General features: G+C 42.7%; 1 protein-coding gene across 7 annotated transcripts in view; it reads left to right on the top strand.

Annotated features, from left to right (window-relative positions):
- The window catches only part of DGKD (diacylglycerol kinase delta), a 64,553-nt gene that overhangs the window by 29,068 nt on the left and 14,025 nt on the right, over positions 1 to 21,460 (top strand). For all 7 annotated transcript variants that reach the window (XR_013931721.1, XM_080409726.1, XM_080409725.1 and 4 more), the window contains 18 exons: positions 4,966 to 5,070; positions 5,917 to 6,049; positions 6,921 to 7,027; positions 7,578 to 7,703; positions 8,780 to 8,882; positions 9,406 to 9,568; positions 11,631 to 11,739; positions 12,491 to 12,630; positions 13,360 to 13,444; positions 14,006 to 14,100; positions 14,201 to 14,300; positions 14,455 to 14,728; positions 16,382 to 16,543; positions 17,327 to 17,455; positions 18,443 to 18,539; positions 19,455 to 19,565; positions 20,327 to 20,423; positions 21,190 to 21,297. Coding sequence is in view for 6 of the 7 variants with exons in the window: in XM_080409726.1 (XP_080265852.1) it covers positions 4,966 to 5,070; positions 5,917 to 6,049; positions 6,921 to 7,027; positions 7,578 to 7,703; positions 8,780 to 8,882; positions 9,406 to 9,568; positions 11,631 to 11,739; positions 12,491 to 12,630; positions 13,360 to 13,444; positions 14,006 to 14,100; positions 14,201 to 14,300; positions 14,455 to 14,728; positions 16,382 to 16,543; positions 17,327 to 17,455; positions 18,443 to 18,539; positions 19,455 to 19,565; positions 20,327 to 20,423; positions 21,190 to 21,297 (2,244 nt within the window). In the remaining variant the exon portion in view is untranslated. The remainder of the gene's footprint in view (positions 1 to 4,965; positions 5,071 to 5,916; positions 6,050 to 6,920; positions 7,028 to 7,577; positions 7,704 to 8,779; positions 8,883 to 9,405; positions 9,569 to 11,630; positions 11,740 to 12,490; positions 12,631 to 13,359; positions 13,445 to 14,005; positions 14,101 to 14,200; positions 14,301 to 14,454; positions 14,729 to 16,381; positions 16,544 to 17,326; positions 17,456 to 18,442; positions 18,540 to 19,454; positions 19,566 to 20,326; positions 20,424 to 21,189; positions 21,298 to 21,460) is intronic.

Here is a 21,460-nt window from a genome sequence, read left to right as displayed (position 1 = left end):
TTTGGTCTAATAGAGGGAGTCTGTTTTGGATCGCCTTTCTAATCCAATTATTCACAGCTGTTCATTGGGGAAGGACATTCAGGGACATGCAGTCCATTTTTAGAATGTGAAATGGGAAATTTTCTTTGGTTGGCTCTGTTGTATGCCAGCTGGCCTGATCCGAAATGTCAGTAAATGTGTTAGTTTTGGACAGGGGAGTGTGGGTCAACATGAGAGGTGGGGTTAACAACTGGTAAGAGGGCATGTGCTGTGTGAGGAAGAGATGGAGGAGATGAAGGAAGGTTTTGGAGAAGTGTCAAGGGAGCACCAGTATTTGCACAAGACAGCCAATGAAGGCATGGGGTTTTTTTCAGATTTAGATTTTTTTAGATTTAGAGTGAGCAAGCTTGAAAACTGAGAGTTTCTCTAATAGGCTTGAGATTTGTATAAAGGGCACAGAGCTTTGCAAGGGGTGACCTGGTGGGTAGTTGACTGTCACCATAATTCTTGCAAAATAAATTTCTGGGGTTTCACACACAGTGAGGAGTTTGTAAGTTAAGCTGTGTCCTGATTTGAAATGTCTTTAAGCCTTCCTGCCATTCCCATCTGTCCTAATGGCTCTTCAGGACTGATTAGAGGGATTGGCAGCTTTTTTTCCCCGTGACTGTTGAGCTCTTTTGCTGGTCGGTGTTGGGTCTCAATAAAGTCACCATGTGGTGAGCTTTGGGCACAGGGGTATCTGGGCATCCAGTTCCTACTAAGCAGTGAAATCTAAGCAACCACATCCAAAAGTTCAATAGCATTTAAGATCAAAAAAGTATGTTATTTTTTAATATTCCCTTTTTAGGAAGAACAAGCACTTTTAATTTACGTAATTGCTCATATCTAGATAAAAGTCTGAGCTGTTTCAGAGCAGGAACGCTCAGACTTCTGCCAATCTCCAAACAGGCCAAAAATGTATGAGATTATAAATAAATCTTAAAACTTTTTACTGTGTTTTTTTTAAACTCCTAGCAAAGCAGCCTCCATCCTAACTCAAAAGCAATCAGATCGTTGTTTTTGTGCTCTCCGTTTATATGAGAACAAGAGGTCACTGGATGACATTACTGCTTTGTAAATTTAGAACAAATAAAAGGAAATGCTACTTCACCTAGTGCGTCGTCATCCTGTGGAATATACTGTTCCAGGATGTTAGTCAAAAGCCGTAGCCGGAACATAAAAAAATAGCTAGACCATGCTCATTTCTAGCTACTTTGCCAACAGGGATAACCAAGCCTCGTGTTCCAGAGCATCGGCTCATTGTGCCTGTAGCTGAGAGCAAACACCCTGCGCTCCCTGGCTGGGAAAGGACAGCTTTTCAGGGGGAAGATTGCTGTGGCTTCTTTTGGAGATGACAAGAATTACTTTTTGTTTGGTGCGAGACATTAGATTGATCCTCGGTCTCATCTAGACAGCGTGATGTATGCAATACCCTTTCTCCCTCTGTTAGCATCCTGCAACAGGTGGATGGCTGGAATTGAGATTACCGGCTCAAATAGGAGGAGGTGCAAGTGGTGGGATGAGTGGTTTTGTTTCCCTGTGAGTGAGAGCACGTTTCTGTTCATCTCAGCTCTGCTCTTGTTCAGGAGCAGTGTCGTGGCGTACCTGTTGCACATCAGCCCGCGCAGGCAGAGCCCAGCAGCGGCAGCCTGCAGTGCAGGGAGAGCAGCAGTGTCTGAGGCTCGCCAGGTACCGGCGTGAGGCTCTATGACAGGCGAGAACAGTTGAACCATTCCACAAAGGAAGTGCCACTGTTAACCTGTTTCTGGATTCCTAATTATCCTCATTAAAATGTTCAACTGTAACACCACTGCATGTTTAATCAGAAAAACAGGTTTGTGTGGTTTCTTAATTTCCCCAAAGAATTGTTATACTAGTTAACATTAAAATCTTATCTGTCCTTCACAGTGAAGCCTGAATTGTCCAAATTTCTCCTCCTTGGACTAGGAGTGAGGTTTGAGATTGTCATCTTTTCTTTCCCATCTCTGATGATACCAGTAAATCCCCATGCAGATGTTGCTTTAGAACTGACTCATGGGGAATGCTCTTCAGAGATTTTATCTTGCACGAAGTTACGTTTGATTTGCAGTTTTGTAGTTACACAATACACCCTTTATTTTAATTCCATGACTCACTCTGAATAATTTAAAGTATAAGTCTTCTTGATCTCTTTATTTGTCCTCTTGTCTTATAAACTTTAACTTTGTTCTTTGAACAGAGGATGGTCCAACACTGAATATGGGGATTTTTAAGATGATGCAGCAGGTGACTTAAGGAGGAGTTAGTGAATTTCTATATTGGACAGTCTCTCCAGTGATCCAGCAAATCAGTAGCCTCAGAAATTAATTTTTACCAAAGGAGTTGTCTGCATTTCCTTATTTTGTGCCAGTATTTTAGATTTCATGTCTTCCAAGGCGATTTAAAAAATGATACTATGTATTTTGCATTTGCCTTTTTTTTTCTTCTCCCCCCCCTCCTTTTTTTTTTTAACCAAAAAAGAAGAATAGGAAGAGGGACAGCACTGAACAGGAGTGTTCTGAAACAGGATCGTGATTATAATAAATCAATTTTACCAACTGTTTTAAATTAATTTTTCCCCGCTGCCCAAGGGCGTGCCAGTGGCTTGTTGGTGGTTACTTACGAAAAGCTGGTTTTAAAGTGATGAAAGGTCCTTGGGTGCTTTGTCCAAGGATGTTTGGACTTTACATAGGGTACTGTTGTACATATGCAATTACAGAAGTTCTTGGCTTTGCTGCCTGAATAAAGTGAGGCCATGTGATGTCTGAACAAATTATTTTAACTTGGTCTTACTTCCAGGGAAAAAGCTGCTTCTTCCTCTTAGCAGGACTTCAGAGATGCTGCTCGTTTTTCTCTTAACCACGCTGATTTTTGCAGTAGTGTTTCAAGTTCCATAAAATGTTTCTCTGAGGTAGCCATTCTTACATAGCAGAGTTTTTAACGGAAACACAGTTAACTGCCCTCTTTTCCACTTTCCCAAGGAAAAAGAAAGATTCCTGTGATTACCTTCTTTGGGAATAAATTTTATCAGAGCTGAAACTGTTCAAAGGAAAAGTCAGGGAAGAGGGAAGGAGTTCTTCAAAGTTTTATTTTTAGAAAATTGTAAATATTTATGTCTTTGCTTAATTGTTTGCTTACAGTTGATACAGATCAGGTAATTTTGTCCAAGATAGAATGCTCCATGCCCAAACTGTGTGTCTAATATGAATGGCCGATCCTTGCCTTAAAAAGGTATTTAGCTCCATTCATTGCCTACATAATGTGTCCGTAGCACCCTTTTCTAGGTCTTGGTAATTATTGCAGGTGGATGCTGCAATCTATCCTATGAAAAGAAATATATTTTGAAAATTGAAGAGCTTAAAATAAAGCAGAAATTTACAGGTGTATCTTTTTTGTTGACATTATATACACATTTCTCCGTGGATGCTCTGAGGCACTTCAACATCAGCTAAAAGTTTGATGTTCAACTTCAGAGGTTTTTATTTTTAATCTGTTTTCTAAATGATAATGAGAGAAGTGAGAAACAGACTGGGAAATGGTAATTAACAGGGGTCATGTGTTGGGGTGATGTGTGTGGGTTTTTTAGTGTTCATTAATAAAACTGTGTTTGCATGCTGGCCGGAGTCACACGGACCGCATCGACCTGACACAATCCCAGTTCCTTTTCATCCATTATTTCCGATGTTAGGGTACAATTTGCTGGAAAAGCAGATGATGTAGACAGTTTGTTTCATGTACAAAATGTAGAGGGGTGCAGGAGAGTCTGGGCTGCTGCAATTTTTTAGAGTTGACGTAAAGGGGAACGTTTCGATTTTTGTTAATGGCGCTCAACTGTAATGCAGCTTTTCTTACATCCAGGTCTTGCAAACACTTAAGCATTGGTCTAATTTAAGAAGTTAGTTTGATGGAAATAGAGATAGGCACAAAGGGACAGCGTTAGTGAGATAACTGCAGTGTGGGGAAGAAAGACTTTTGTCTTGAGAAGAATAAATGTTGATTTATAGTCAAGTCTGGACCCCAGCTGGATGGGCAGCCCTGCGCACAGCAGGTAAGGCCCTCTGAAGAGCTGGGAGCTTTCATTTCTCTTTGCTGCCTCCAGCTGACCAAAGGAGAGAGCAGTGGTGGGAGGTGTGCAGGGACCTGCCTGCCTTCCTGGGCAGAGGGGAGCCTCTGCCACTCTGCGGCTTCTACCGGTTTGTTAAAGCATTGAGCTGTTCATTTAACACAGGGCAGCTAATGCATGGGAATTAGCCCACGCTAGAAACACACTCGAGGGACAGTATTTTTAGAGGGAGGCAAACTCACCACAGCCTCAAGCTGCTAGCGGAACATTTGTTGGAATATCTCTCATGTAATAAACAGAACAAGGCCTCAGGAAACGTGAGGGTTCAAAATACAGTGATTTCTCTTCTGGATTGCTTATTTTGTTTGATTTCTCCCCTCCCCCCTCCCCACTTGTCATGACTCTTAACCAGATTTTTAGTATGATGTTACAGAGTATGTTATCTAATTCATTAATTGCTAGAAACTGATATATTATGTTGTTAACAAAATGTTTTAATAGTGTTGCCAGTTTAAAAAGTCATTAAGTACTTCAAAAAACTTATGCAAGGTCTGCACGTGTAATATATTCACTCCCACTGCCCTGTGCTTGATTTGTGTTGTGCTGTTATTTGGGGGTAAGAGATTTCTTTACTCGATTCAATACAGGGAATAACAGCTGTCTGTGGTTCTGCACATTTGTGAAGGAATTAGGGTATGTTACGGTGGAAGAGAAATATGGTTGAAAGGTACAAATAACCTCTGCTCTGTTGTGCAGCTCATTGCCTCTGAAAATAGCTTCAATAGACTATACTAGTGATAACGTGTTCTCTGTTCTGTCACTGACATGCCCAGAATACACACTATTAATTTTCTCTCACTCTTCAGATTATCACTCCATGTCGGAAGCTCATCCTTTGTGCTGATAACAGAAAAGAGATGGAAGATTGGATTGCAGCGCTGAAGACTGTACAAAACCGTGAACATTTTGAGGTAATAGGAAAATGTGTTCCTTTGCACTCTGTGTCTCGTATTCTAAATAACAGCTTGTTTTGAGATTGGAGTCAGCTTCCAGTTAACTTAATAGAAGTGGTTTTTATTGACTGTAATGGGCATGGCTTTAAGCTTTCTGTAAAATCTATCCCGGATTCACTGAAGTAATTCTCCAAAGAATGCTTGTGGCTTTGTATGCTCTCCCTTGGTAACTGTGAGAGCACTTCTCCGAGTATGGGTAGGTTGTGAAACACATTTTGCCCATTGTCTTTTTACTCTTCAGTTACCCTCCTTGTCCTAATTCATGTCTTGCTTGGTCAGTATTTTGCTTACTTCAGTGCATCTGTTTGCTTTCTGGGTCTGTAGTTAGACCAGCACTGCCACCAAAAGGAGCTGTCTTTTGTTTTCCCTACTGTGATGCTTGTCTCCCTGTTGTCTCTTCCCTTATGCTGGCACAAGCATTCCTCTGCCACGCAATAAACCAGGTCAAGGGAATTGATCTGGCTGAAAACTTAATCCAACAAAAAAAAAAACAGGGAAGGGAAGGATCAACTCCACAGCTGATAACTTCTCCGGTTCATTTCACTACACTCATTTGTAGCGAGACAAGGATGGGAGGTGGGACAGGAGCAGGAGTGAAGGTGTGGCTTCTTCAAGTAGTCTCTTCTGGCTTAAAGACCTTCTTGAGCTGCAGGTAGTGTGTATAAAGTGTACGCGGCCTACTCTTCCCTAGCAGAGGTTTTCTGTTTCTGCCTTTCCTGACTGCTATGTGCAAGTCTTTGTTTTAAGGAAAGAAAGTTGTGTTGTTCCACTTTAGACTTTGCTGTAATACATTTATTTTGCTAGTCTACCCAGTACAGCATGGACCATTTCTCAGGGATGCATAACTGGTACGCCTGCTCACATGCTCGGCCAACGTACTGCAATGTGTGTCGGGAGGCATTATCTGGAGTCACGTCACATGGACTCTCATGTGAAGGTAAACGTGCTCTCTTGTCTCCGGTTTGGGGAGTGCCATCTTCATAGCTCAGTGCCATGTTCCAGAGATAACTGAAGAGGAATGTTAACAGTCTACAAAAAGATGCAGAAAAATGCTGCATAGTACACTGGATAGAGATAAAGGCTGTGTATGAGACTGAAGGTCTTTTCTGGGCCTGATGCTGAACCCCTTTGCTGCTGAATCCCTTTGGCTTCACAGAGAATTTTCCTGCAGAAGTCAAGATCAGGGTCTAGGCGTTTTGTAAAAGGATAATGGCTGCAATGATGTTTTCATGCTGGTTTTAGTGTTGGACCTGAGAGTAATATAGCTGATATTTTTTTTTCCCCATTTACACAAATACTGCCATCCCTTAATTAAATTATGCTTCTGAAGGGAACAGATACATACTTCTGAGGTATCAGATGAAGAGTCATAAGAATACTCTTTTTTCATGAGAATAATCATTTTTTTAAGAACATCCTTGTTAAGCATTTGAATGCCGGGAGGTTATTCTTTTCCAGCTTTGGCAAAGCAGACGTGCTCATACTTCTAGCATGAATGAGGTTACACCCACACTGTGTAAAAGGATGCAGGCGTGTATGACTGTAAATCATGTCAAAGTTAACAAGGTGATAACTAAGCTTTGTACAAGCAACTGGCAAAACTGACAAGGCAAGAATTAATAGCTAGCTCATCTTACTCGGTACGCTTAGAGCTGATAGTTTTGGCAGTGCTAACAAGGGTAGTGTGTGCCCATGCTTTCTTCTGGAGCCAAATATGGTCACTTGGGAAAGCTTTTGCACACACTGCCACATTTTGCCTTCTGAGGCATAAAATCACAGGATTAATATAGTCTTCTTTTCCTCTGCAGTGTGCAAGTTTAAAGCCCACAAGCGATGTGCTGTGCGAGCAACCAATAATTGCAAGTGGACAACTCTGGCCTCTATTGGGAAGGATATCATTGAGGATGAAGATGGGGTAGGCGTTAGTTCTTTTATCCTTTTCTTGATGGAAACACTGGCATGCGCTCTACAGCTTTCTTCACTGTACAAATAACAGATTCTGCCTTTACGTGTTAGTGATGTGGGAAAGACCTTTACTGTCAGAGCACGAGATTCTGTGTGAAAAGTCCAACCAGGGTAGTGAGGACTCCTTAATAGGAAGAGATTCCTGCTATGGACTGGGGGAGTTGAGGCTAGAAAATTGGAGGCATGGGGAACCTAATCTGAGTTTTGACAGAAAAAAAGATGAATGAGTGGTTGGAACAGTACCTTAGCATATGGGATGTCTGATGTAAGTCAGTGTTTCCTGGGTAGCCTGGGGCGAGTCACCTGGTCTCTTTGTGCTTGAGCATGACATAAAATGCTGAAAGAGGTTGTCAAGTGTTTTCTAGAAATTGCCTTTGCTGTCCTTAAACAGTGTGTATAAAGACTCGCCTGTCTCTGTCTCTGTGCCACAATGCATCCTGTGCCCTTAAGCTGTTCTCTGGAAAGTCCATGTTGCCTCTCTCCCTCTGTACCATTTGCAGATCTCGATGCCACATCAGTGGTTGGAAGGAAACCTGCCCGTGAGTGCCAAATGCACTGTGTGCGATAAAACCTGTGGCAGTGTCCTACGTTTGCAAGACTGGCGCTGCCTTTGGTGCAAAGCCATGGTAAGTTGAATAAACACGATAATTTCAGTAAAAGGATAGTCTTTGATCAGCTCTGTGGTGTGTTCTTTTAATGACATTTACTTAAAATGAAATCTCTTAATGTGCTGCCAGTATTTGCTGTGAAGGACTTTATTGTTCTTTCTCCAGTTGATAAACAGCTTGCAAGAGATAGAAATTTAAATCTGTGCTGAAAAGTATCACTGTGATGCATAAAATTAAGACTTGAAATAAGAATCTGACTTATCTGCAAGCTTATTTTCTTTTGATAGTGAGCTTTTATAGAAGAATCTAATTACACTAGATATGAATCAGTGCCCCAGGCATGGGAGATGTTGGGTTTTAAGGAGCTGTTATTTGTAATTTCTACAAGCTGAAAACGTAGAACAGAAAAGAAGAAAGAATACTGAGCTATTTTAATAATAGCAATTTCCCTTGCCATTGCAATAGGTTTCTCTTGCCTAACCACTGTAGTGATGCAGATCTTGCTATGTTTCCAGTTGTCTATAATATTAATAAGAGAAGTATCACGAAATATGTGTTTATAATGTGGGGGGCAGGGGCCCAAACCCCAAGCAAACCCTCTACCTTGCAGTCTTCATGTACCAGAAATAATTGAAGCGCCCTACTCTACTTGGTATTTCCTTTTTTGGGTGGCTTTAGTAATCCCTTCTCTTACCTCTTACGTCCCTCCTGTCTTCCTGCTTTGTTTTTTGCTTTCTTGTTTTCTTGAATTCCCAGCTTTTTCTTCTGTTGCTACTTCTGATCTCTCAAGTGAGGCTAGGATTTTGAAAGCAGGATGCTTGAAGGCGCTTAAAGCCCAGAATCTCTTACCTGGTCCTCTCAGCACTCAAAGTGCTAGTCTTATAAATTCAAACGGCAGAAAAATTACACACTAAAGGGAAGAGGAGAATTAGTAGAAGACTGATTAGATCATTCATAAAATAACTTCATTGATTGACATTTCCTTGGATTTGCCCCCTCTTCCTTTCTTACTCTTCCTTTACAACCTCTTGTTGTTGTGTGTTCAGGCCCAAAAGAGTCTGAATGATTGATTATATTTTTGGTGGTATTTTCAGGTACACACAGCATGTAAAGAGCTGTTGCCAAACAAGTGCCCTCTTGGGCTGTGCAAAGTATCTGTCATTCCTCCTACTGCTCTTAACAGCATTGATTCAGATGGTAAGTATGGGCAGTAAGTAGCTCTTTCTTTATCTTCCTCTCATCACAGTCCGTTCAGCTAACACTATTAATGCCAGGCTCTGTCAACTGAAAATTCCGATTTTGGTGTTGCTGAAATTCCAAACTGGAAGACATGGCTGAAGTGTGGCAGTGAATGGTTTGCTTTGCTTTTGCATTTGGTTTATTGCCCTGTAACGTCAGTATTCACTGAGATGTAGCTGTTAAAATTTATTGAGAACAACTATATTGCAGAAGCGGTTTGGGAGGGTTGGAAAAGCTGAAAATTTTGGCATACTGCTAGGAGATAAGTGTGACATTTGGCAGCATGAGGTGTGGTTCGTGCTGGATTCAGGGCTGTGCACATTTGGCGTTTACCCAGTGAGTGCCATAAGCACAAGGAAAGTATTAGCTTCTTCATAGCTGCGCTGGGGTGTGGGGTGTTGGTTTTTTAGCTCACTCCGTCTCCATGCAGCAGCTTCACATCTTGGCTTTTCCTCCCTCTCCCTTCCCTTTTCCCCAACAGGTTTCTGGAAAGCTACTTGTCCCCCTTCTTGCACAAGCCCTTTGTTGGTCTTCGTCAACTCAAAAAGTGGAGACAACCAGGGTGTAAAATTTCTACGAAGATTCAAGCAGCTACTGAATCCAGCGCAGGTCTTTGACCTCATGAATGGAGGACCTCACCTTGGGTAAGCAGATATTCTACGGAAGCACACATTCCTTGCAATACCAGAAAAGTACAAGTGATTTATTTGATTATAAGCTCATCTTCAAATGTAACAAGGACTCTATTCCTCAGAGAAGATTGAACACGTAGGAAGTTTGAGGGGTTTTCCACTCTCTGTGTTTAGTGTTATTGATTAGCTAAAACAAAAAAATGATGTTGAAAAAGGTTATTATTTCCATTCATCGGTAACAGCAGGATAGCTTGAGGGGTTTTGGGGGAATTCCAGAAACACTCCCCTGAAAGAAGACCAAGCTTGCAACCAGAATAAAACTTGTCAGCAGACAGATTTGTAGCAGGCATCCTGATGTGCTGTTAGCTTCAGTTAAAGCGGGTGAACAGGCAAACGTCACGGATAGCAAATGAATATTATTGAATGAGATTTATCAAGAAGTAACTTACCTGGTAACTATGTGAAACTTCCATCCCTTAAAGATGTTATGGTGATGTGGGGAAAACATCTCTTAGGAGTGCTTTTGGTAAGCACTGCCCTGGGATCTAGGTGACATTTCAGGCTTATTTACCACTAGAATATCTATGGATTGAAAAAAAAACCACAAACAACAGTGAGTGCTGTGGAATAAATTCCTTTAGTGTATTTCTGCAGCTCTGTTTAAAAAAAACACGTTTGGTCTCTAGTTTGCCCCCTTCCAAATGTTTCTCTGTTGCATTGTATTTTGAGTAACTTTTGTCATGAATAGGTGCTTCTTATATAAATAAGAGCCAACACGAGGTAGATCTCCTTCAGATTTTTCTAAACGTGACTCAAAGTCTATGGCTAAGACCTGTAGGTGCAGGGTTTTTAAATCTGGGAGTGTCCATTCCTAGATGAGTGACCCTTAGGTTCTGCTCTTCTGAGGACTATTGTGGTTTCTTGCCATAGTGCATTGCAAAACACTGGCCTTTAGAACTGCAGCGTGCTGTCCAGGGGGATGTGTTTGGCTGATAAATAATTTACAGAAAGCTTTTAAAATTAAATATTTTTCTTCTCCTCCTCCTCTGTTGGACTGACTGTAGAGAGGAATTTTGCTTTTAAGCAGGAGAGAAGGGAAGGGAGGGAATCAATTATTTTCTCAAGCTGTGGTACAGACTTCTAAAACAGCTGCTCTCCTATGCTTTCTTAAAAAGGAAATGATGGTACGATGTAAAGGCTGCTTCTTGATAATTTAAATATTCTCAGCTGGTGCCAGTCAAACTGTACCATAAGATGTTGTGATTTCTGATAACCTTTTTTAATGTGTCAACAACACTTGAAGAAATAAGGATTTTCTTGTACTACAGCAAATATTGTTTAGGTAATAATAATAAAAAAAAATTACGAAACCAATATAAAAGCAGGCAGTAGTTGTGGAAGATGTTCAGTAAGAAGCATGATTTCAAACAGCTTAAGGGGAGGTTGTTTCTAATATTCTGGAAGGGGTGAATAGAGAATTTCACTTGTCTTGCTGGTGAGTTGTTTGCCTGCCTGCAGGACAGACTAGGCGCCAGAGCATTGATTTATGTTGCTTTCCCAGAGGAAGGACTAAAGCTTGTGAGGCTTTAAATCCTCTTGCAGTTGTCTGCTTACTGAACAACTGCGTGAAGTTCCCACTCTTCAAGCTTTGCTTTAATTGGTGTGGCCTTGAGCGCGAAGGCAGTGACATCAGAGCGCTCCAGTGACAAAAAACTAGTGTTAGGTTGAACACAGCAATTCCGCAAAAAGGAATTAAATTCAATGGATAATCAGTTATCACATGCCTGTTTCCTCTTCTGTTCAGACAAAAGTGTCCTGCTTTAGTAAAGAAGTATGTCTGGGACATATTTTGGTAGTGAATAGCCATTGTAAATTGCTTAGCTGTATTTATAAGTCCTTACTTATAATCATTTTAATTCATTGTAATCTGACAGTGGCCTGTATTCATTGCAAAATCAGAGCCTACTTTAAGCAAATCTGCCATGTTTATTACCTAGATCGGAAGTGTTTATCATTTCTTTCTGTAACAGCTGATTGTTCTTCCCTCATGCTTTTTTCTCTCCCTTGTCCATAGTTTACGCTTATTCCAGAAATTTGACACTTTCCGGATTCTAGTTTGCGGTGGGGACGGAAGTGTTGGCTGGGTTCTCTCCGAAATTGATAGCCTCAACCTTCACAAGCAGGTACCTGCCCAAACAGCTTGGTTGGATGAAAGAGTGAAGTAATAACAACAGCACGGGTTGACGAGGACTTTCTTTGATCATACAGATGTAGCTTGCCCCAAGACTTAAGCTGCTGAAAGCTTTCCACAGCAGTGTTCTTGCAGCAGTTTTCTGCAAGAAGCAGTACTGGGCTAATTCATTATTCCTATCTCTAGTGTTCCTCCACAGCTCCCTCTGACAAGATCCAGCTTTTGGAGTAGCTCTGAGTTACTCCTGCTCTGTTGCCAGCAGAGACTTATTCTCAGAAAGGGCTGCAGTTAGAAAACTAGGAATTCCGCAAGTTGTGCTCATCATCTGTTCTGTTTAATTCTTGTGCTGTAGTTTCTGAGGCTTGGGATAGACAGAAACCTCACTGGAGTAGAAGCATCATACAGAGTTTAGTTTCCATTTTGTCTTGGAGAGATTGCTGCTAATTTCACAGAAAAAGCAATAGCACCACCTGATGGTTAAATAAATACGTCTGTAGCGGGGATTACTTTTAGCAAGGTGCTCCTTGAGATGGTAGCTGTAATGTGCTCCTCAGTTAACTGAAAAGCAAAGGAAGTTTTTCCTTACTTGCGTGCTCTTCTGGCTGCTTTCCCCATCGAATTGGTTCCTCCTCACCCTGGGACTAGATGTTTCTCAATGACTGGTCTGTGTAAGGAATCAGTCTTGTTGTGGCTTGTGTTTTCCCATTTGAATATCAGTTTTGGTTTCCTTTTCTCTGATGCAGTGCCAGCTGGGAGTGCTGCCCTTGGGAACAGGGAATGACCTTGCCCGTGTCTTAGGCTGGGGGTCTGCTTGTGATGATGATACCCAGCTCCCACAGATCCTGGAGAAGCTGGAGAGGGCCAGTACCAAAATGCTGGACAGGTGAGTAACCATCACTAACATCCTCCCCTGCTCAAGAGCTGGGTGAAATGACCCTTCCAGGTGAACTGGGCAGTTCTGGATTCTGCCCAGCAGCTGAGCTTCTTACTAATGCCAATTAACGTGGGGATTTTTTGATAATCCTCTGTCACCCTTTAGCAGCAAAAGGTAGTCTGGCTTTCTGTGTCACTGCTGCAGAATAGTAATGAGTGAAATTGTCTGACATCCAGTGTCCTCTCTTGTGTTCCAGAGTTCTCAGCAATTGAATTTTCACCCTTACAGTCATGATTGATTTGTTAAGCTCACTTTTTTTTCTTTGTAAATTTGAACCCGTTTATCTTGAGTTTGGCTTAGAAATGAAAGCTGAATGCAGAAATGGACATTCTAGTATTGAAATCGTCTTTATATCTTTGTACATTTAAAAATGCTTCTTGTCTTTAGAGTTGCATCTTAGCTTCTTTTATATTGAATCAAGTAATGCCCATAGGATTTCTGTGAAAGAGAGGGAAGTTCCTTATGCTGTAGAATACTTGTTTGTGATATCATCCTGCCCTCTTCCTTCAGTTCAGCCCTTCTGCAGTTCTGCTGCAACTCTGTGGCTTCCCTACATCAGTCACGCCCCAACCAAAGTGCAATTTGTTCTGCTTTGAGGTTCTAACCTGTTAGGTCCTTTGGATAGAGGAGGAAATCATCTACCTTCTAGTGACAAGTATGATGCCTCCTTTTCAACAGGTGGAGCATCATGGTGTATGAAACCAAACTCCCTCGCCAGGCCTCCACTTCCACAGTCACTGAAGATTTCAGTGAGGATTCTGAGGTACCTCGTGAGATGCAGAGGGCAGGGGACTGGGAGCAACAGCCTCAGAACAGACAAGATAGGAGGCAGCGGTTGAGCTTAAGTGGAGCAGGCCTAAGCCATGACTTGGGTGTAGCAGGAGCTAGAAAGATCAGGGGGCTTTAAGTCAATGAAGTGTTATGGAGAAGGATGGAGGTTGAGTTACCAGAGGCAGCAACCATAATGAGGGATGAGAAGATGCTTTGGAACAGGACAGAGAAGAAATTACTGACTTTTATTTGCTGTCATGGCATCACGTTGTTGAAATTGTGGAAAGCTGCACAGCAGTCATAAAAAACCAGTTTTAGATCCATGATAAGTCAGACTCTTAAGAAATGCGCTGCTGCTGAATTCTAGGTTCAGAAGTAGTTTTGTCATCAGATTCAAGTCTTCAGTGAGTAACTGAGCCCTGGACCACATAACTTTTCCAGGGCAAAAGGAACCTGTAGAATGACAGGTACTGTCTGGGGAGCCAGAGTTACATAGCATATGTTGTAATGCTGGGAAGCAGCACCCCAGTGGCTTGTTTCTTACTGTCACCAGGTGCAGAAGATTCTCTTCTATGAAGACTCTGTGGCTGCTCATTTGTCCAAAATTTTGACTTCTGACCAACACTCAGTGGTCATCTCCTCAGCCAAGTGAGTACTTAGCAGACAGTTACTCTTAAGTGAAAGCTGCGCTGTGAAAATCCTGAGACAATCCTTGCATGACTTTGTTTTCACTACCTTCTTTGTCTAGGGTGCTTTGTGAGACAGTGAAAGATTTTGTGGCTCGAGTAGGGAAGGCCTATGAGAAGGCAACAGAAAGCTCAGAGGAATCAGAGGTCATGGCCAGGAAGGTAAATTTGGAAAAGTTGTTTGGGTTTCTACTTCTGAAGTGGGAAACTGCTCTGTTTTTGGAGAACTAGGACAGCAGCAGTTCAGCAAGCACTAAAAGAATGAGCTAGCCAGTCTACTGTTAGTTGTACTCAAATGTTCTTCTTCGCCTCATAGTGCTCTGTCCTGAAGGAGAAGCTGGACTCATTGCTGAAGACACTGAACGATGAATCTCAAGCGTCTTCATCTCTGCCAAACCCTCCTCCCACCATTGCCGAGGAAACTGAAGATGGTGATGGGTCAGGCAGCGCTTGTGATTCTTCTAGTGACCGGTCAGTGGGCTCATCATGTACTGCACGGCCCCAGATATTTCGTCCCCGAGAACAGCTCATGTTGAGAGCCAACAGCTTGAAAAAAGCCATTCGTCAGATAATAGAGCATGCAGAAAAAGGTAACCTCTTACGAGTCTTGCTTGTGACTTGTTACAGTTTTTTGAGAAGTATAAATTTCCTTTATTCCAGAAGAGAGTAGAGTTCTTTATTAAAAACAGCTTTCCTGAGCTAGAGAAGCTGTTCAGTAAGCCTGGCCATTTAGTTTCAGCATCATCTCTGCCAAGCCCACCTGTTTGAAACATTGCTCGGTAAACGAGCCTGAAGTTGAAGGTATGTTCTCTCCCATAGGGCTGGTTTCGGAAGTTACTACCCTCCCACACTCTGTTCATTTGCATTTCCTGTCTGTTCCCACCCACACCACAATTGTGTCAGCGCAACTGTTTGTGTGCCCTTGCTGTGCAACAGATCTAAAAATACTTGAGAAGAAATTATTTTAAGTATTTTAATTTGGATTGTTTCAGAAATCTCTTTATAATAGAGACCAGCAAAACAGTGCAGTGGTACAACTGCAGGAGAGGGCAGGAGCTTCTTAAACTACCTTTGTCACAGGGAAAATCTTATAGCACTGCACCTTGGTGCAAATCAGTTCTGTTCCGGTATTGACTTCCTAGGCAGGTGACCCTCTTCTCCACATCTTGACCCTTACCTCTTTCCGGCCACTCACACCCATAGCTCAAAGTTTCATTTCCTTTGAAAAGCGTCAGTCTCCCAGATGTTAGTCATAAACTCAGTGGTTTAACTTAGACCGAAGGAAGTACTTAACAGCTTATTACTGGAGATAAAAGCGTTGAAGTTGCAGATGTGACGTCCAGGCACACCTATGTACTATGAAGAGCTACTTTAGTAAGTTACAGATCGTTGCAATATTGCTTGGATTTCCAGCACTGCACTGTTGTATATAACCTGTCCTGAAGGTGAAGTTATTTGAGATGATGGAAGCTGAGCAAACAGCCTGCTGCTGGTGAAGTGGAGGTCTTGACCTCACTGCTGTCCCACTTCGCTGCTGCTTACCTTATGTCAGCTTCATGTTTCTCGCACTTCTCTTGGAGCCCAACCAATCTGTTTGATCCAGCAAGAAGAGTTTATATTTCTGCTGGGCTAGTGGGTTGGATTGCCTTGTGGGTAGTTTTGATGAACTCCAGCGTCAGTGCAAAGGGAGGGGAAGAGACTGAAAGAAGAGGGGCTCATCCTCCTGCAGAGGCAGTGAGCTGGTAGATGACTGAGGGCTGTGCTCTGGGGGGGGGTTGCTGGGGAGGAAGGCCCGTTGATTACGTGCAAAGGAAGTTTTGGGTTTGTTAGGCAGCAAGCTAGCATTTAATTCTTACCAGCTCTTCGGCAAACTCTAGTTATGTTTCAGATGTATTTGTTCAACTTCCCCAAACTGTTTTTCTTCTCCTAGAGTAAGCTATCTGATTCTTTCCTTTGTATTGTTTTTTACCAACTGCTATTTTTTTCCTCCTGATGACATGTGTCTAAGTGCCCTTTTCAAGTGGCTTATCCTATTGCCCCAGTACAGCTGAAGCAAACAGAAAATTCATTAGTCATTTGATGTCCATCTGGTTAGAATTTCTGGCAGCATCTAAATGGGAATAAATGGAAGCCCATCACTTTTAGAGCCTTTAGAGTCCATTGTGTTGTTATTTACATCAGTGGGAGATGTTCCTTGCTAGAAGAGCTGTGAGGCACTTCACCTGCTTTCTCTCTTCCTACAGCTGTAGATGAACAGAACGCCCAGACCCAGGAGCAGGAGGGCTTCCTCCTTAGTCTCTCAGCCTCTGAAGAGGGCAAGGAGCTGAGGAACGAGGACAAAATCCCCCTGCAGTCATCACACAGCAGCAGCTATGGAGTGTCCAAAGGGAGGAGCCAGCGGAAAGGTACTGTTCTGGGGCTGCCACCATGCAGATCTTGCCTGCAAATTACAGTTCTGTTAGTTGTAAAAATTGAGGGCAGCGTTACATGCATTACCTTCCAAGTTCTGTTTTTCTGTAATTTTTGAGTGATTGCTTTTCAGTAACCAGGCCCTACACATTTCTGTGCTCTAGCCTGCGCATCGTACACCCCCAATTTTTCGCTACATATCTGATGGCTGGTCTATGATCTTAGCATACGGAGCCTAGGATTCAGAAATTTTCTTGCATCTTAGCCAGGAATCTGGGTTCTCTTGGCTTTCAGTGCTTGGACAAAGACAGTCTTGAACATTTTTCATGTCATCTGTCTGATGACATTTCCCTGTAAGCCCCTGCCATCCTTTCCAGGTGACAGAGAACAGAAGCCAGTTTGCTTTAATAACTGTTATGTGAGTAATCTGTTAGAGATCCCTGATTACTGTGGGTGTACTTGGAACTTACCTGAGTATTGACTGGGAGCCAAATAGCCTGTCTGTTGTGCTGCTGGCACCAGCTTTTCCTCATCTCCATTTCTAATATTTGCACGTGGCGTTTTGGTACCTCCAGTGTGTGAGGCTTTCTGGCTGCACATATGCCACATCTCTGTCTCTTAATGACTGGTTCTGTCAACTCTTTGTTTTATGCTGGCCAGAGTGTTTTGCTGTTGAGTGATTCCTGACCTAGTCTTGCTGCTTGGGCTGTGCTGCTATGTGCTGATCTGAATCACAGCATTCTATTTGTCAATAGCCATGTTTGTCTTGTGTTTTACAGCGTCCAAGTCTCCTTGCGAAAGACTAATAAACAAAGGAAGTTTGTCACTGGGTAGCTCTGCATCTCTTCCTCCCCAGACAGGAAACCGGGACAACTTGCCAATGCTGAACACGAAAATCCTCTACCCAAGTAAGTTTAACACCCACCACTTCCCATTTAGGCAGCCAGCTGGAGTATGGGTGACAGCAGCACAGGCTGCAATCTCCACATGGAAACGTGAAATTGTCCTGCCTGGTGTCCTTTTGTGCAGGGTTGACTTGGAGAGAGATCCCTTTGTGGATAACTTCCCACTAGGGCTGGGAAGTGGAGACTTCGATGGAGCTGTAGTAGTTTCCAGCTTGTAGCTGAGACCTAGACATGGATTTTTAACACTGTGCAGTGGCAGAATTTGGATGCCAATTACAAGGAGATACTGAGCTCAAAGTAACCTTAAGAAGGCTGATACGATGCTGCTGAGAGAGGTTTCTGAGGAGTGGTAACCATAGACTGGGAGCAGCAGTCCCTTTGTGTGAAGGCTGAAGTTACTGGAGGTGCAAAGACCCAGCAGAATTCCCAACTGCCACATCTTATGCAGCAACTTCTTGCCATCGCCATGGCGCTGTCCTTCCACCTCTTCCCCCAAATTACTTGTTCAAATTGTTTCTTCTGGAAGCAGGTAGTTTACTTTGTCTCGACAAAGCTGCTGTTTGTGGACTGCCAGCTATTAATTTAAGAAGCAGGAGGCAGTAATTCTTGAGCAACTTGGAGAATAACTTCAGTCCTACTTCTCTCTCTCTCCTCATTGAAGCAAGGCTGTTGCATGTCTAACTCTGGAACAGAAAAGCTGCTGCAGTGAATACACTCCTATTTCTCATTTCAGTGTATCTGGACAACTGTGCTGCTGGCCTTACATGCTGCTCTGTCAATCAAAAACCCTGCAGGGAGCCCCAGAAACCTTCCTTCTTATTGACAGAGCTACGCCTTCTGAAGTGGAAGGAAGCACTATTGCTGTTTTCTTTCCACAGTGAATGACAAAAGTGAATATATTCTGCCCTGTTGTCTTGTCTCTGAGGTTGAAGTTTCTTGCTTTTTGCTTGTTATTAATCACACTCTTCCCTGTTGTCAATTTTCCTACAGATATTCGTGCTGGCATGTCTGGTTCTTTGCCTGGGAGCTCTGTCATCAGCCGATTGTTGATTCATGCTGATCCCTTTAACTCTGAGCCTGAAAATCTGTAAGTATGCCCAGGAAGCTGAAGGGAGGGAGTGGGTGTTTCCAAATGGACCTCAGCAGAGAAGCAGATTAGTTAATAGAGCTGAATAATGCACTGCAGCAGCCCAGAGTTATGTAAATGAATTCATACGCTGGTGCCAGTGAGGATCAGCTTGTGTAGTTATACATGCAGTGACACATCTGACACATGGTAGAAGATTTTTAGGGTTTAGGTAAGAATGAAGTCTAGATCAGTCTTCTCCCTAGACTCAGAGATGACTCTGGCTTCCACTTAGTCGATAGTAACCTGGGGGGGAATCACTACCCTTACAGCACGGAGGCCCAGGAATGGTCATGGGCAGGCCACAGCAGGGGAAAGGCGTTGGGAAATATGATGTGAAGACTTTCTCAAGCTCTTTCTGCTAAACTGTTGAACAGCAAAAATCCAGTGATACAGACCTTTTAAGTTTTTTTTCATGGGATTCAGTGCCCTTGCGATGAGTAGCTGACACTTCTGGGCTCACTTGTCAGGCTCTACGTTGGTAACACCTTATATAAGCAATTAGCATTGCTAATGTTTTGTGAGACCTTTTACACAATACGGGTGCCCAGCATCATAGCTCTTTGTAAATGGAGTGTAGGCTTCTGAGTATGTTTCTGTGGCAAGGGGAGAATTCCTCTGCAAATCTTGTGGCTGTGAAGTCTTACAGACAGAGGCTGTAGGCCAGGGAGCACACATCAGTAGCTACTTTTATGATATTCGTTGTGGGCTTTAGGCAGTTCCCAGCAATGCTTATCAGAGCATGTTGGCATACAGCCTTATTGCTGCTCACCTTTTCATGCAAGAGAATTCTGAGGTGGCCAGAGGGGGCATGTAAGATGTATACCAAGTGGTATGTAGACTTAGGAATGCGAGTTCTGTTCTTTTGTTTGGCAGTGAATGTTACACAGAGAAGTGTGTCATGAATAATTACTTTGGAATTGGACTGGATGCAAAGATTTCTTTGGACTTCAATAACAAACGTGATGAGCACCCAGAGAAATGCAGGTGGGTTTGGATTTGGCTGACGTTGGGTACTACCAGAAGTGACTGAAACCACTTTATCTTTCTGTGTGGTTTTGAAGCCAATTGCGTGCAAGTGTGCTGAATAGGTATATTGTCAAGTTTGTCTTCATAATCTTCCTTCAAGGCTTAAAATCATGATGGAGGAGATAAGTTACTGATTTATTACTGATTCATTGTGCTGTTGTGGCTAGTATAAGATCTTCGAGTAACTGTTGGTGTAGATTTAGTGCATTGGTTCCATTTACTTCATGATCTGTCAGATTTTTCTCCTGGGCTTGCTATTTAGTCATGAGAGAAGCGCATCTCAGCTCTAAATGCCACAGAGGGTGATTTCAGCCTTGATCCTAACTTAATGCAAACCACAGGTTTGGACCTTTTGAATACCTGGGCAACTACAGGATGCTTTGTTTAGCCTGGGATTGGTGCGTTTTGCTAGACTTGAGCTAATACAGCAAAATGCTGTTGATGTCCTGGTGTATGAGATTGACAAGTTCTGCACCAGTGGAATCTGTGTGTTTCTGGTGGCGTGTGTTAGTCATACTCAATTCCTACCTAACATTTATTTAAAGAGCAGTAGTTTCCTAGCACAAGTGATGACCATTTTAAGTGTTTGACCCTTTTGGAAGTGAAGTACCTTTGTGTTTTAGGATGTAGGAGGTACCATTTCAATGTGGGTTTTTTTTTCTTTCTAAGTGAAAAAGTAAATGCGTATGCTAACTTTCCTTTTTGATTTGCCCCCTTAGAAGTCGAACTAAAAACATGATGTGGTATGGAGTATTGGGGACCAAGGAGCTGCTACACAGAACATATAAAAACCTGGAGCAGAAAGTCTTGCTGGAGGTGAGGAATTAGCATGCTTTTCTGTTCCTCAAGCTGGGGTGCCTAATTGCATCTCCTTCACATGCTTTGACTTTGGTGTCATGATTCTACTTGGTGACATAAGGGTGTTTCCCTTGCCTGCCTGATAGGATGTACTTGCTGTATGTCACCCTGACCTAGCTAAAAGTGGCTTTTCCTGGTTCTGGAAGATAACTTGTGTTCTCATCCTCCTGGAAAGTACTAGCTGTCCCAGCTCAGTGTTCAGCATAGATAAGATTGTCATGTTGTATGTGCTATCTCGTGCGAACACATAATTTTGGATGGTAGATGCAGTGGAAAACTCTTAATTTAACTATGCTATAATGTGCTTCAAGCTGGAAAAGAAATATTCTTGTATAGGCCATGTACAGCTTAAACAGGTAGCTTGTGGGAAGAGACCCTCATCACAGCAGACTGCATAGGTGTTGCAGAATTTTTAATCCCCTTTCTGGAGGAATAAACCCAAGAGGCTTTGCCAAGTCTCTCAGGTGTGCCTTATTCCTGTTTGGGGAAGAGAAGCAACAGTATCTCTCTAAAATCCATGTCTGCCAAAAGAGATGTGGTTCATGAGACATGAGTGGATACGTTTTACTCTGCTAGGCCAAGAATAAACTGGAAGAAACCTGAATTAATTTATTACTAAGGTGTGCAGGCTGATTTCTGTTCTTAGAGCATGTGCTCTGGCAGGAGGGGCGCTCTCCTGTTGTGCTGAGAGTAATGTGGTAATGTTGCCTTCATTTTTGTGCAGTGTGATGGGAGGCCAATCCCTCTACCTAGTCTCCAGGGAATTGCTGTACTCAACATTCCCAGCTACGCAGGAGGCACCAACTTCTGGGGGGGAACCAAGGAAGATGATGTGAGTATTCTCTCAGGCAATCCAGGAAATGTTTACTGACTGTTGCTTTTGAAGTCATAGCCCCTGAGAATAGCACTTGGAAGAAGAGGGCAAGGGGCCTGTCTACATGTACTTTCTATGTGAATCACAGATTCACAGAACAGTCAGGGCTGGAAGGGCCCTC

Source organism: Falco punctatus (assembly GCF_963210335.1).
Source record: "Falco punctatus genome assembly, chromosome: 13".
NCBI lineage: Eukaryota > Metazoa > Chordata > Aves > Falconiformes > Falconidae > Falco > Falco punctatus.
Note: the sequence above shows the minus strand (reverse complement) of the source record. Positions and strands in the feature narration are given on the sequence as shown.